The sequence below is a fragment of the Crocodylus siamensis genome, chromosome 10 (genome assembly GCF_052110815.1).
Source record: "Crocodylus siamensis isolate JL-2025a chromosome 10, ASM5211081v1, whole genome shotgun sequence".
NCBI lineage: Eukaryota > Metazoa > Chordata > Crocodylia > Crocodylidae > Crocodylus > Crocodylus siamensis.
The window spans coordinates 37,381,742-37,397,130 of NC_143404.1; the positions used below are offsets into that span (position 1 = coordinate 37,381,742).

The window sequence follows — 15,389 nt, forward strand, 5'->3', positions numbered from 1 at the left end:
GGAGGGCGGTCACAGCCGGGAGAGGCCCCGCCGGGAAAGGAAACGAAGCAACATTTCCCGTTCACGGGAAACGCGGCGGCGGCGGCTACTGCTGCAAAGTGGTACAAGTCGGGCAGCGGCGTCCTGCTGACTGCGGCCCCTGTAGGGCCCCGGCCGCATCCTCAGGGGATCCGGTCCGATGCGGTCCCTCATCCCCTTCTGCCGCCTCCCCCCGCCCGCACGCACGGGAAACTTCAGCTGTTAGAGATCTGGGACCGTCCTTCGCCGATGCCACTTCAGCACCTCGCGGGAAGGCATTACCGCTCCCCCGGCCCCACCAGGAGACAGCGCGGGGCACCTGTAAAGGGGCTGCATAGCAGAACGAGGGTCGGCTCTCTTTGCCTGCGGAACGGTGCCCACAGCCTTTCCTTCTGACCCGGGCTCTGCACGGCGCACGTGGAAAGGCATCCGCGGATGCTCCCAAGCGTCAGAGCTGCAGCGGGCGGGGAGCGAGTGCGCAACCAAGCCAAGCGTTAATAGATATCTTAGAAATTAAAATATGACCATCGTTTCCACAATGGGAACCTGTTAATGATTTTTTTTCAACGTAAGAGTTTAGGATTCTCTCAGTGAAGTCAGAATCGGGATGGATACCACCATTCACCACAGCATACAAGGAAATATAGAAAGACCGGTGCAATTTCCAGATGACATTTACATGTCGGGACACAGGGTGTCGCTGTTCTCCGCAAAAAATCTTTGGTGGGCAGGAAAATCGCAGCTCCGCCCTGACTCCGAGCTGACAGTTCAGTGCGAGTGCAGAGGACAATGGCGGAGGCCCCGGGTGCCGGAGTCGTGGATTGAAAGCGGCTCGGGGGGACTTATGCAAGTCTTCTGGTGTGTCACCAGCCACGCAAGTGCCGTGTGGAGTAACAGCGGCGAGATCTGCCATGCCGGCGCCCCGGCGCGGCGGCCCGGCGGCGAGGCAGCTGCTGCGGCTGGTGCTGCTGCAGGCGGCCTGGGCGGCGGGGAGCGGCCCGCTGCAGTACTCGGTGCCGGAGGAGGCCAAGGCCGGCACGCTGGTGGGCCGCCTGGCCCAGGACCTGGGGCTGGAGGCCGGGGAGCTGGCGGCGCGGAGGCTGCGGCTGGTGCGCAAGGGCGGGCGCGACTCGCTGGAGCTGAAGGCGGAGAGCGGGGCGCTGGTGGTGCAGTCGCGGCTGGACCGGGAGGAGCTGTGCGGGCAGAGCGCGCGCTGCGCCCTGCACCTGGACGTGCTGGTGGACAAGCCGCTGCGGGTGTTTCACGTGGAGGTGGAGGTTCAGGACATCAACGACAACGCGCCCGTGTTCCCGGTAAAGGAACATCATTTGAGGATACCAGAGTCAAGGCTGCCGAGCTCGCGCTTCCCGCTGGAGGTCGCGTCCGATGCGGACATCGGCACTAACGCTCTGCTCACCTACAAACTCAGCCCCAACGATCACTTCTCTCTCGATTTACAAACTAGAGATAAGAAGAGTAAAGCTTTAGTGCTTGTGTTAACTAAACCGCTGGACCGCGAGGAGACCCCCGTGCACCGTTTGCTGCTGACGGCGACTGACGGGGGCAGACCGGAGCTGACGGGCACTGTCGAGGTGGTGATCACGGTGCTGGACGTGAACGACAACGCGCCCGTGTTCAGCCAGGAGGTTTATGAAGTGAGTTTGCCGGAGAATGCGGCTAACGGGACCTTAGTCATAAAACTCAACGCCACCGACTTGGACGAAGGGATTAATAAGGATATTTCATACGCCTTCGGTAGTCTTGTTCCTCCTGTTGTCAGAAAATTGTTCAGTATAGACCCGGGAAGTGGCGAAATCCGAGTGAAAGGGGAACTGGATTTCGAAGACACGAATTTCTACAGCATTCAAATTGAAGCTACAGACAAGGGCGCTTACACCATGTCCGGACACTGCAAAGTTTCCGTGCAACTGTTGGACGTGAACGACAACGCGCCGGAGCTGTGGGTGACGCCGCTGTCGGTGCCGGTGGCGGAGGACGCGGCGCCGGGCACGGTGGTGGCGCTGGTCCGCGCGCGGGACCGGGACTCGGGCGCCAACGGGGCCGTGACGCTGTGGCTGCGGCCCGAGGCGCCGTTCCGGCTGGTGTCGAGCTTCCGCGACTCCTACTCGCTGGTGCTGGCCGAGGCGCTGGACCGGGAGCGCGTGGCGGCCTACGAGGTGGAGGTGCGGGCCCGCGACGCGGGGGCGCCGGCGCTGGGGGCCAGCAGCCGCCTGGCCGTGCCGGTGGCGGACGTGAACGACAACGCGCCCGCCTTCGCGCAGGCCGTGTACACGGCGTTCGTGCGGGAGAACAACGCGCCGGGCGCGGCGGTGCTGACGGTGCGGGCGCGGGACGCGGACGCGGGCGAGAACGGCGCCGTGAGCTACTCGGTGGCGGGGGGCGGCGCGCAGGGCCTGGTGGCGGTGGAGGCGGCGAGCGGGCGCGTGCGGGCGCTGCAGCCGCTGGACTACGAGGAGGTGCAGGTGGTGGAGTTCGAGGTGCGGGCGCAGGACGCGGGCTCGCCGGCCTTGTGGGGCCGGGCCACGGTGCAGCTCTTCGTGCTGGACGCCAACGACAACGCGCCGGCCGTGTGGGCGCCGGCGGCGGGCGCGGCGCCCGTGCTGGTGCCGCAGTCGGCGGGCGCGGGGCAGGTGGTGGCCAAGGTGCGCGCCGTGGACGCGGACTCGGGCTACAACGCGTGGCTGCGCTACGAGCTGCAGGAGCCGCGCGGCGCCGGGCCCTTCCGCGTGGGGCTGTACAGCGGCGAGGTGCGCACGGCGCGGCCCCTGGACGAGGCGGACGGGCCGCGGCACAGCCTGGTGGTGCTGGTGCGCGACCACGGCGAGCCGGCGCTGTGCGCCACGGCCACGCTCAGCGTGTCGCTGGTGGACAGCGCGCAGGCGGCGGCGGCGGCGGCGGCGGGGGCGGCGGCGGCCGGGGCGGCGGGGGCGGCCGGGGCCGAGCGGCCGCTGTCGGAGCTCAACGCCTACTTGATCCTGGCCATCTGCGCCGTGTGCGGCCTCCTGGTGCTGGCGCTGGGGCTGGCGGCGGCGCTGCGGTGGCGGCCGCGGGCGGCGGTGCTGTGCGGGCCGGGCCAGGCGGCGCTGGTGTGCGCCAGCGAGGTGGGCAGCTGGTCGTACTCGCAGCGCCACAGCCGCCAGCTGGGAGTCGGCGAGGCGGCGGCCAAGGCCGACCTCATGGTGTTCAGCCCCGGCTGCCCGCCCGCCGCCGCAGACGTGAGGACGCGCGCGGAGCTGCAACCCACTGTCTGTGGAACGGTTAGTTCATAACGCATCTACGTTTAATGATGTTGATGTATCCATTCAAGTATAGCATACTTGTTTTGGCTTTCCGTGTTTTGGCCACCTTCCTTTTATTTTTTTTCATGATTTACGTTGATTTCTTAATATTTTCTGTTAGACCAGCTTTCCTAGATACGTTTTGCCTTATTTTATTTATTGCATTTCCCGCCCCCTATGAATTTAATTCAGCGGTTTGGTTTCGGATTTCACGTTGGCTTCTTTTCTGTAAAAAGGGAGACTGGATCATCAGGCATGTACTATTATTTTAAGACACTTTAAAATCAGTGAATGGCTTAATTTTTACGTCTTTAAAAAAACCCAGAAGTTAGCAGGTAAAATCTGAAAATGTTAGATCCTCCTCTGAGAGACTTAAGATATTTCAGGACCTCCTTTACATCTACATTGTGGTTGCATCTAAGTGCTGGCGTCTGGATTCAGCGAGCCAGTTCCCAGCCAGTCCTATGTCCCTAAGAATTATTTTAGAAAGCTACTGTCCATTTTCTTTTCTTAATTTTAACAGCATTGCAAACTGATAATATTGAAAAGGGTTAACAGATCTTAATATGCTTTCTCTATTATTTCCCCCCCTCAATGTCTGAAATAACTTTTTTGGGTGATTTATAGATAACATTATTGAATTTTCCCACTTAGGTCTTCAGTGTCTTCAGTGACTGATTTCTTTGTTTATTACCTTCTCAAGAAAACTTTGTATGGTGATTATCTACATGTGTTAGAGAGATTTCCGCCAGGAGGGGACAAAAACTGTCGAAATCATTTCTCTTGACTAGACAGATATCATAATACCAGATGTTTCCTGGGGTTTTGGGAAAAGTTGTTTACCTACCGGAGGGTCTTTCTTGCACAATTAGAGGATGGTGACTGTTGCCAACCCCTTCCATTTTAGGGATGCCAGCCTAACGTACTCTGTTCTTGAAAAATTTAATGTATCTTTTACCTGTGTACTTTTTACACTGCAAACTTCTAACCTTGTTTTTGAAGTAGAAGGGCTCTCATGCATGCTCAAACTTTGAGTGTAAATAAACATTAAAAAATTGGGAATACATATCAAAGGAATGGGGTTGTGGCTGCCTTTCATGAAATTTGGTGTTAGGAAAGGCCTCAAATGTTAAAATGAAAAATTATTATTTATACTGGCTTAGTTTATCCACCTCATAATATAACACAATTTCAAGGACAGTTTTTGCTACAGTATAGTATATTACTAATACCTCAGTACCATTGCCTCCAGGATTTTATATATATATATATATATAAAACTATCTAGGAACATGTATTTTTAAATTTCCTATATTTCAGCATTTCTAAGGGTTTTCTAGTCCTTGAAACCATTTTCTAACATTAAACATTTGGGGTGAAGTTTTGCAAATTTATTTATCAACAATGATTTTTTAAAAAGATAATTGTAATATAGTCATTATAGTTGTTTTCAGTCAAATACAGACTAATATATTTTTCATCATAAAGAACATTTTTACCTTGTCAGCTTTTGTGCTTATAGAAACTTTACATTTAAATTATATTTGTATGCTGCTATCACAGCTGTTAAGAACATCTCATTCAAGCTGTGTTGTTGACAATTTGCTTGCATTCAAAAGAAAGTAGAGAGGAGTTTATATTGAGTGCACAGGCATAGATATAGGGTGATCTCTTCTTCTGGGAAGTGCTTTGCACATGAAGATATTTGGAAGTTGAATGCTCACACCGGTTGCAGGCCTGCTGGTAATTAATCAGTCCAGCTGCAGAGAGGCAAATCCTGCTGCAATGGTTGCACATGTATGGTTGACTGCTGCTACATGAAGGTGTGCCTTTCCTTGTTCTCCTCTTCCCCTCGATGCTGGCTCTGAGCTAACATTCAAAGAGAGCTGTTTCATTTTTTGATTTGGAGCCACCAGGCATCACAATCTACAGCCCGTGTTTCCCACAGTTTATAGTCAATACCTCAGGCAGAAAAGGACCTCTTCAGGGTGACAGTGAAATGCTTGTGTGGGGCTGCTCTGTCACATTTTCCAGTCATCAGTTCCCTGTACAGCATGGCCTTTGGTATGCAGTTGTCATCTATCTGTGTCATGTGGCTGGCCCACCACAGCTGAGTCTGCAGGAGAATCACCTCAATGCTGGTGGTATTGGCTCTTTTTAACACGTCCACATTGGTGACATAATTCTGCCAGCAGATCTCGAGAATGGTGCAGAAGCAGTCCTGATGAACATGCCCAAGGAGGCATTGGTGATGCATAGAGGGTGCACATGGGTGCATATACACTGTCTGAGCATGGCGGTGCACACCTGTGAAAGGCACTGCTGGTGGTGTTTGTGGGTGGTTTGTGATCACCACTGGCTGCCACCGACATGGCGCTTGGTCTGTACCAGGCTGTGACTGTTCCAGACCCACTTGAAGAGTCTGCCAAAGGCACCACTAGCTTTTGACGGTCTGTTGTCTACCTGCTTGTTGATCATGGCATCATAGGAGATGACACTCCCCAGGTAGATGAACTGCTTGACAGCATTTAGCTCAGTTGCTTCTACAGTAATCTTCAGTGGCACATAGCTTGGCATGGAGCTGGTTGATGAAGAACTTCAGTTTTCCTCAGGCTGATGGTGAGTCCAAAGAGTTGTGTTGCAGTAGCAAAGCAACTGGTGTATGCTGGTAATAGTGGTGGGTGTAGGTCACCAGGGCACAATCATATGCAAATAGAAGTTCATGGATGAGCTGTTGTTGCAAAGTTTTGTGTAGGCCTTTAGCCATCTGAGATTGAAAAGGTTTCCATCTGGTTGGAAGCAGATGTAGACACCTTCCTCACCTTCCCCAAGATTGTTTGATCCTTGCTGCAGTGTCATGATCAAGAAAACAGTGAACAAGGTAGGGGTGAGCCTTGCTTAAATCCACTGGAGATCAGGAAAGGACCTGAGAGGCTGTTGTTGTACTTGACCTGTCCGTGCTGCCTGTCATGGAGTTGTTTGACCATGGTGAGGAACTTGGGTGGGCATCCAAACATCTCAAGAATCTTCCAGAGCCCATAGTGGCTTATGGTGTCAAATGCCTTAGTAAGGTCCATGAAAGTAATATACATCCCCTTGTTCTGCTCCTGGCACTTTTCCTGTATTTGTCTGAGCACAAATACCATATCTATCATGCCTCTGTTTGCTCTGAAGCCACTTTGGCTCTCTTGGAGGGCCTCTTTTGCTATGGCAGGCACCAAACTGTTGAGGAGGATTCTAGCTAGAATCTTCCCAGGGATGGACAGAAGGGTGATCCCTCAGTAGTTAGAACAGTCTGATTTGTCACCTTGATTCTTATACAGGGTGATGATTGCAGCATCACACAGATCCTGTGGAATTTTCCCCTGTTCCCAGCAGGCTATGAAGAGTTCATGGAGCTTGGAGTATAGAGCAGGGCCACTGTATTTCAGGGCTTCAAGTGAAATTCCATCAATTCCAAGGGTTTTCTTGCTTTTTATCTGATCGATATAGCATATAGCGTGATATATGAAAGGATAAGCAGATAGAGGCAGGATTCTATACAGCTCTGCCTGTTCCCCTATAACCTTTGAATCTAGGTATGTAATAAGCTGATAGCCCTCCCCACCCCCATTCATTCTATGTGATCTATTAATCTGTGTAAGGAAATATGGAGGGGAAGCAGAGCCCACCTCAAAACACAAGAATAACAAAAATTGAAACAGCTTTCTTATTTAAAGAGTAATATGTATCCTATTCTATCATGGAACCATTCAGACATATACTGAAGGCTAAACCTATTTTCTGCACAATGTCTGCATCACTTTAGCTTTCCAATAGAATTAACTTGCTCCTCTAGGCTCTGAAATATAGAATCATAGAATCATAGGAAGAAGCACCCGAAGGAACCTGTAAGATCATCAAGTCTGGTCCCCTGCCATTGGCAGGGGATAACTGGGCTCAAATCAGTTCAATGAGGTATTTATCCAGCCTCCTCTTAAAGACAGCCAGAGATGGCGACTGCACCACCTCTGCTGGAAGTGTGTTCCAGATTCTAATTACCCATACAGAAAAGAAGCTTTTCCTTATGTGTGGGGGGAGGGAGGGGGGCTATTTTGAAAAGTTGTTCACCTAGGTCCTGGTGTTCTCCCTTGACCTTTTTGTAGGCAGCTATCAAGTCACTTCTCAGTTTTCTTTGCTCAGGCTGAACAGTCCCAGATCCCAAAGTCGCTCCTCATAGATCTGTCCCTCAGGCCCTTGATCACATAGGTGGCCCTTCTCTGCACCCTTTTGAGCATGGGCAACTGGTGCCACCTGAGTTAGGGGGCCATGTGCCCCCACAGGGCCAGTCAGCAGCCGGGGGGGGGTCCCCCACAGCTGATCTCACCAACCAGGTAGCGCAACCCCTGTGCACCCCTGTGTGTCACCACTGCTTTTAAGGTTGTCCATATCCTTTTTGAAGTGTGGTGCCCAGAACTGGATACAGTACTCCAGCTGAGGCCTCACCGATACCAAATGGAGGGGGAGGAGCACCTCTCCAGATCTGTTGGCAGCACACCTGCTGATGCATGCCATAGTTCTATTTGCTTTGCTGGTGATTTGATCACATTGGTGGCTCATATACATCATCTGGTTGATTGTCACCCCTAGGTCCCTTTTGGATGCAGTGCCAGCCAGTGGGCCACCACCCATCATATAGATATGGTGTGGGTTCTTCCTTCCCAGATGAAGGACCTGACATTTGTCCCTGTTGAACCTCATCTGGTTTTGTTCAGTCCATGACCATCCTGTCAAGGTCATCCTGAATCCTTGATCTGTCCTCTGATGTGCCCACTTGTTCCCACAGTTTGGTATCATCCATAAACTTAATTATTGTACTTTTCACTCCCTTATCCAAGTAATTAATGAAGATATTAACAAGCATAGGCCCAAGCACTGATCCCTGGGGTATACCACTGGAGATGCCCTTTCAGGATGAGGCCACCCTATCAGTCAAGACTTGTTGGGATCTGGGGCTGAGCCAGTTCCCAACCCACTTCACTGTAGCCTGGTCTAGGCCAGAACTCTCCAACTTAACTGAGAAGATTTAATGGGAAACAGTATCAAAGACCTTGCTGAAGTCTATGTAGATGATGTCCACCTCCTGTCCCATATCCAGGAGGCTAGTTACCTGGTCATAAAAGGACACCAGGTTTGTTAGACAACACCTCCCAGCTACAAAGCCATGCTGGGTGCTTCTCAGTACCCCACCAGATGCGAGCTAGTGGGTGATGTCCTTCCTTGACATTTTTTTAAAGATCTTTCCCAGGAACCAAATCAGACCTAGGGGTCTATAGTTGGCAGGGTCATCTCTAGTTCCCTGAGGCAGTCTTTTGCAATATTACATGCAATTAGGTAATTAAAAATAGTACCCAAATGTGAATGCACAAAGATGTTTGGCATCACCTGCGTGTAGAATACTTTTCTTGGGATCTTGATATCTGGACACGTTTTTCTGTGAGAGATGAAAATAGCTGGACAGATGATAAAAATAAAGTTGTAGGGGTGTGTGTGTATAGAAAGCATAGCAAAGTAGTTTAGCGTGAAATTATAACATATACCAATGTGAAAGGGAAGAATTTTATAGCTAAGGAGTTCCATCTGAATTTCTCCAACTCCTCTGGGCAGACTAAAACAGTTCCTACTTAAACCAAGACATTCTGCGAACATGATGAATACGGAGAAAATAGAGAACATTTCCGGGTTGTTCTGCAAAAAGAAGACGCCATACATAAACGGAAAATAGTTCGAGATAGTCACAAAAGGGGAAGTGGTGAGGCACAAGGTGTCGCTGTTGACTAAAGAGACATTTTAATAGGCAAGAAACGTGGACTCCTCCCTCAGCCAGACAGAGAGTCGTTCGCCAGCGTATCACGACGCTCATCTGTCCCGGATGAGACAAGGACTGGAAACAGAACATTTTCAAACAGGACGCAGGCACCTCGCTGAAAGACTCCGTGGCTTCGATCAGATGAACAGCCTTCGGATGGTCTCTTTTTGGCTAAATGCTGAAATACGTTAGAAAAAATTAAAGGGAGCATTGAGTGTAACGCCGTGTGCGGTATTTAACCACTGGAAAAGCCGAAGACACAAGATGTCGCTGTCCACTGAAGAGAAGTAGATGCAAGAAAGAACCACACAGCTCCTCTTCCAGACCCGCTGCAACTCCAGGTTCCCGGCGCATGCGAACGTTTCGCCTCCTCCGGATGTGACTATTGGCTGTCAGTGAGGTGCTTTCGGAGATACCAACCACCCTGTCCCTAAGACTCTGCGCCTACGATAAAAAACAAAGCAGGGACTAAAAGAAACAGCAGCGGCTTTCGGAACTGCCATGTTAGCGCCACTGCGAGGCGGCCCGGCGGCGAGGCAGCTGCTGCGGCTGGTGCTGCTGCAGGCGGCCTGGGCGGCGGGGAGCGGCCCGCTGCAGTACTCGGTGCCGGAGGAGGCCAAGGCCGGCACGCTGGTGGGCCGCCTGGCCCAGGACCTGGGGCTGGAGGCCGGGGAGCTGGCGGCGCGGAGGCTGCGGCTGGTGCGCAAGGGCGGGCGCGACTCGCTGGAGCTGAAGGCGGAGAGCGGGGCGCTGGTGGTGCAGTCGCGGCTGGACCGGGAGGAGCTGTGCGGGCAGAGCGCGCGCTGCGCCCTGCACCTGGACGTGCTGGTGGACAAGCCGCTGCGGGTGTTTCACGTGGAGGTGGAGATTCAGGACATCAACGACAACGCGCCCGTGTTCCCGGTAAAGGAACATCATTTGAGGATACCAGAGTCAAGGCTGCCGAGCTCGCGCTTCCCGCTAGAGGTCGCGTCCGATGCGGACATCGGCACTAACGCTCTGCTCACCTACAAACTCAGCCCCAGCGAATATTTCTCTCTGGATGTAGTAACTAATGACGATCAGAGCAAATCAATAGAACTTGCATTAAAGAAACAATTGGACCGCGAGGAGACCCCCGTGCACCGTTTGCTGCTGACGGCGACTGACGGGGGCAAACCGGAGCTGACGGGCACTGTCGAGCTGGTGATCACGGTGCTGGACGTGAACGACAACGCGCCCGTGTTCAGCCAGGAGGTTTATCGAGTCCACTTACGAGAAAATTCAAAGAACGGGACCTTAGTCATTAAGCTCAATGCGACAGATAAGGACGAGGGGATTAATAAGGAAATCCAGTATTCCTTTCACAGCCTTGTTCCAGAAAATATAAAAGCAAAATTTGGCATAGATCAAGGGACGGCAGAAATCAGAGTTAAAGGGGTAATGGATTACGAAGAGATTAATTCATACGAAATTCGAATTGAAGCAAATGACAAGGGTTTCCCGCCCATGTCAGGACACTGCCGCGTTGTGGTGGCGCTTGTGGACGTGAACGACAACGCGCCGGAGCTGTGGGTGACGCCGCTGTCGGTGCCGGTGGCGGAGGACGCGGCGCCGGGCACGGTGGTGGCGCTGGTCCGCGCGCGGGACCGGGACTCGGGCGCCAACGGGGCCGTGACGCTGTGGCTGCGGCCCGAGGCGCCGTTCCGGCTGGTGTCGAGCTTCCGCGACTCCTACTCGCTGGTGCTGGCCGAGGCGCTGGACCGGGAGCGCGTGGCGGCCTACGAGGTGGAGGTGCGGGCCCGCGACGCGGGGGCGCCGGCGCTGGGGGCCAGCAGCCGCCTGGCCGTGCCGGTGGCGGACGTGAACGACAACGCGCCCGCCTTCGCGCAGGCCGTGTACACGGCGTTCGTGCGGGAGAACAACGCGCCGGGCGCGGCGGTGCTGACGGTGCGGGCGCGGGACGCGGACGCGGGCGAGAACGGCGCCGTGAGCTACTCGGTGGCGGGGGGCGGCGCGCAGGGCCTGGTGGCGGTGGAGGCGGCGAGCGGGCGCGTGCGGGCGCTGCAGCCGCTGGACTACGAGGAGGTGCAGGTGGTGGAGTTCGAGGTGCGGGCGCAGGACGCGGGCTCGCCGGCCTTGTGGGGCCGGGCCACGGTGCAGCTCTTCGTGCTGGACGCCAACGACAACGCGCCGGCCGTGTGGGCGCCGGCGGCGGGCGCGGCGCCCGTGCTGGTGCCGCAGTCGGCGGGCGCGGGGCAGGTGGTGGCCAAGGTGCGCGCCGTGGACGCGGACTCGGGCTACAACGCGTGGCTGCGCTACGAGCTGCAGGAGCCGCGCGGCGCCGGGCCCTTCCGCGTGGGGCTGTACAGCGGCGAGGTGCGCACGGCGCGGCCCCTGGACGAGGCGGACGGGCCGCGGCACAGCCTGGTGGTGCTGGTGCGCGACCACGGCGAGCCGGCGCTGTGCGCCACGGCCACGCTCAGCGTGTCGCTGGTGGACAGCGCGCAGGCGGCGGCGGCGGCGGCGGCGGCGGGGGCGGCGGCGGCCGGGGCGGCGGGGGCGGCCGGGGCCGAGCGGCCGCTGTCGGAGCTCAACGCCTACTTGATCCTGGCCATCTGCGCCGTGTGCGGCCTCCTGGTGCTGGCGCTGGGGCTGGCGGCGGCGCTGCGGTGGCGGCCGCGGGCGGCGGTGCTGTGCGGGCCGGGCCAGGCGGCGCTGGTGTGCGCCAGCGAGGTGGGCAGCTGGTCGTACTCGCAGCGCCACAGCCGCCAGCTGGGAGTCGGCGAGGCGGCGGCCAAGGCCGACCTCATGGTGTTCAGCCCCGGCTGCCCGCCCGCCGCCGGCAGCGCGGAGAAGAGGACGGGAGGCGGCGCCGGCCCGGAGGGAAGCGCCATGGTGAGATGTCTTTATTCGCCTCTTCCCTTGCACGGCTCCCAGATTGTCGCTCCCCTCTCCCGCAGCGCCTCATGAGGAGCGGCTTTTCCCGCTTTTTCTTTTCTTGCTTTCCCCAGGTTGCATGGCCGCACCTCAGCCCTTCCCAGCTGCCTGCCCGCCACAGACGGCACAGAGGCAGCTAAGGGGTGCATGTTGACTCTGGTCTCGCTGCTCAGGCGGGTGTCACAGCCTCTCCTGTTTTCTCTTGCATTAAGAATTTGGATGACAGTGCTGTCCAGTATCAGAGGTTAAGAATTATTCTTTTCCTACCTCAAATCCTATGTTGCATATACCCAGCGTTGCTTCTTCCTGGGAGCTCTAGTGGTTTCTTCCCAGCCTGGTCATTGCCTATTGGAATGAAACCTTCATGCTATGTAATTTTGATCAGAGCAGTCACTATTTTGTGAAGCCATTTTCTGCGATGATGAGCAGGAAGTAAAGTGCCAAATGGTCATGACAATATTTGCAGGTAGACATTTAAGGGTATTTGAACTTAGTGGTAGATAGTCTGAAGCGTAAGAGATGGGAAGAGGACTCTAATGCATTTTAAATATAACATAAAACAGGACTCTTTTGTTTAGTTTTCTGCTGCCTGGTTTGTTTATTGGAAGGTTGAGTTGCTCCCTTTCCAGGGTGTTTCTTCTTCCCATCATTGTACATGTTGTAGGAAGGTGTTTTTCTTTATACTGTTGGTGACATCATCCACCAGTACTCACTGGTAAATGGGCATGTGGTCTTTTTGTGGTCCTAATTTAGTAAAGCCTTACCTATAAATATTGGTGCAATTGATATGATCAATGTCCTTGAAGGTTCAAAAGAAGTAGTAGCCCACTGAGGCCTTTTGGAATGGGAAGACCTTGCTGCTTTTTTTTTTTTTAAGGTAAACTTGAGATCTTATTGTATCATGTCCACATATGCTAGTATTTTTAGGATATGGCCCCCCCACCTGCTCCCCAGACCTGTTAGTGCCCCTTGCTCCCCACCCCCAGCCCCCCAGCCTTACTGGTGTCCCTTGCCAACCACCCACAGCCCCTGCTCCCTCAGCCTTGATGGAGGGGACCTCAAGCTGCCAGGGCTATGAACCAGACCACTGCCCCCGTTCCTTCCTGCTGTGGGCTCAGGTGGGGCAACTCCCCACTGCCATGTGTACTCCCAGAGGGCTAGAGGGACCCCCACCCCCCAGATCTGTATCTAGGGCAGGCACAGGCTGAGGCTGCTGCCCAGGGTTGGGCTTGGGGCCTCAATGCACAGCTGCAGGGCCCCAGCTGGGAGCAGGATGCGGCTGTGGGTGGCTTGGAGGAGGAGGGATAGGCCCGGCACCCCACTGCTGCATGCACTCCTGGGGGAGAAGGGGGGACCTGTGCCCCCCAGATCTGTACCTGGGGCAGACACAGGCTGCAGACTCCAGCTCCTGCCCCGCTTCCCTCCCCTGGGGCTTCTGGAGCCCACAGCGAGAGTGACCTAGCATGGCTGGGGACAGCAGGGCCATGCAGGGATTCCTCGATGCTTCTCACCCCCTGCTGCCCCAGCAATGTGCCCCCTGCTTGTGCCAGTGCTTTGACGGGCACAGCCCTGCTGTTCTCAGCCATGTCATGTCACAGGAAGCAGGGCAGCAGAGAACAGCGGGCCTCCTGCTCACTGCTGTTCCCTGCCACCTTGCTCCCTACCCCCATGACCTGGGAGAGGAGTCATGCGAAAAAGCTCCTCACCGCCACTCACTGCCCCCCACCCCCCAGTGCCCTGGCAATGCACCTCCAGTGTGCAGGACTGCAGTAAGGGCAACAGCATGGGGCTGTTCTCTTCAAAGCACTGGCATAAGCAGGGGGAATGTTGCTGGGGTGGTGGGGTGGGAGTAAGAAGCAGCAAGGAGGTTTTTTGCTCAGCTCCTCCACTGTTCTCAGCCATGCCAGGTTGCAGGTTGGGGGCGGGGAGGGTAGCAGGGTGGCAGGGAAAAGTGGTGGCTGGGAATGGTGGCAAGGAGCCATGGCCCCACTGTGCCCTGCTGCCCTGCTTTCCTCCCTCAAGACCCGGCATGGCTGGGAACAGCGGGGCCGCTCAGGGATCTCGTAGAGGCTGCTTATCCTGCACTACCCCAGTGATGCACTTCCTGCACACTGGGCTGCACTGAAGGAAGTGGATGGCAGGTGCAGGAGGTACATCACCGGGGGTGGGGGATGAGGAGATCCCTGCACCGCTGCACTGTTCCCAGTCACTCCAGATCATGATGGCAGGGCTACAGAGGCCCCGTGGAAAGGAAGCAGGGTGGGAGCTCGAGCTTGCAGCCTGCCCCATGGACAAATCGGGGGGCAAGGGTCCCCCCTTCCCCTGAGTGAAAGATATGGAGTGCCCAGCTGGGTGCATGTGGACCACCAATGGTACTATGGGCCTTAAGGGAAGCCATGCATGGAGTCGCCAAGCCTGGTCAGGCCAATAGCGCTGCTGACAGTTCACATGCTGCCAGCTGGGCACACATGGTTCACCAACACCCCCCCACTCCCTCAGCCCCCAGACAGCTCCTTGCAGCCAGCTTCCCCCACAGCCAGCTCAGCCCCCAGCCCTGCCTGCCCCCCCCCCCCCGCAAGCCCCACTTACCTAACTTTACAGGCTTCAGAAAGAAAGTGAGTCAGAGGTAAGCCTTCGGACTAACAGGCTCAGGCTCCTCCCTTCTCCCTCTCCCTCCCCCTCCAGGCAGAGCTGGGGGTTTCCTGCCCTTTTTGCAATCAGCTCCTGCAGGCTGGAACTCTACTCACCTGCACAGCTCTTTGCAAAAGGGGGAAATCCATGGGTTCATGGGCAACTGGTGCCTCCTGACTCTGGGGAGACACCAGCAGCTTATTGTCAATGGTGGGGGATGGGGAGTCCCTCAGCAAGCCAGTTGCCAATGGGGGGTCCCCCTGGAGCTCTCCCAGTGGCCAAGTGCCAATGGGGAAGGACCCTAGAAGTGCCGACAGCAAAACCAGAAGTGCCGCTGGCAAAACTGGAAGCGCTGCTGGTGCTTCTCAGTGGGTGGCATTGGCCCATGCTCCCCACTCCCTGGCCAGCGAGGGCCAATCTCAGTGGAGGGCACATGCCCATGTGCCCCTGTGTCCCCTACACATAGCCTGTGTGTGGGTTTCTCTGCTAAAAGAGAAAATCTGCATTTTCTCTGATACAAATGGGAAATCCATGGTTTTCTCCATTTTTCCATGGGAAATGGAAAACCTGGAACCCTGCTGATGAGATAGTTCAAGTACACTTTGGCCCATAGCTCTTTTCTTAAGAGCAGGCTAGTGAAAATTGTGATCAACTGCAAGACTTTTCAATCAGCA

The 15,389-nt window shown here is 55.3% G+C and overlaps 1 protein-coding gene across 3 annotated transcripts in view; it reads left to right on the plus strand.

Moving 5' to 3' along the window:
• Positions 1–373: 373 nt before the first annotated feature.
• The window catches only part of LOC149856453 (protocadherin alpha-C2-like), a 257,433-nt gene continuing 242,417 nt past the window's right edge, over positions 374–15,389 (plus strand). For 2 of the 3 annotated variants that reach the window (XR_016444403.1, XM_090064329.1), the window contains exon 1: positions 9,646–12,042. Coding sequence is in view for 2 of the 3 variants with exons in the window: in XM_090064329.1 (XP_089920455.1) it covers positions 9,667–12,042 (2,376 nt within the window). In the remaining variant the exon portion in view is untranslated. Of the gene's footprint in view, positions 3,297–9,645; positions 12,043–15,389 lie in introns of those variants that run through there. The other variant, XM_090064332.1, reaches the window with a different exon arrangement.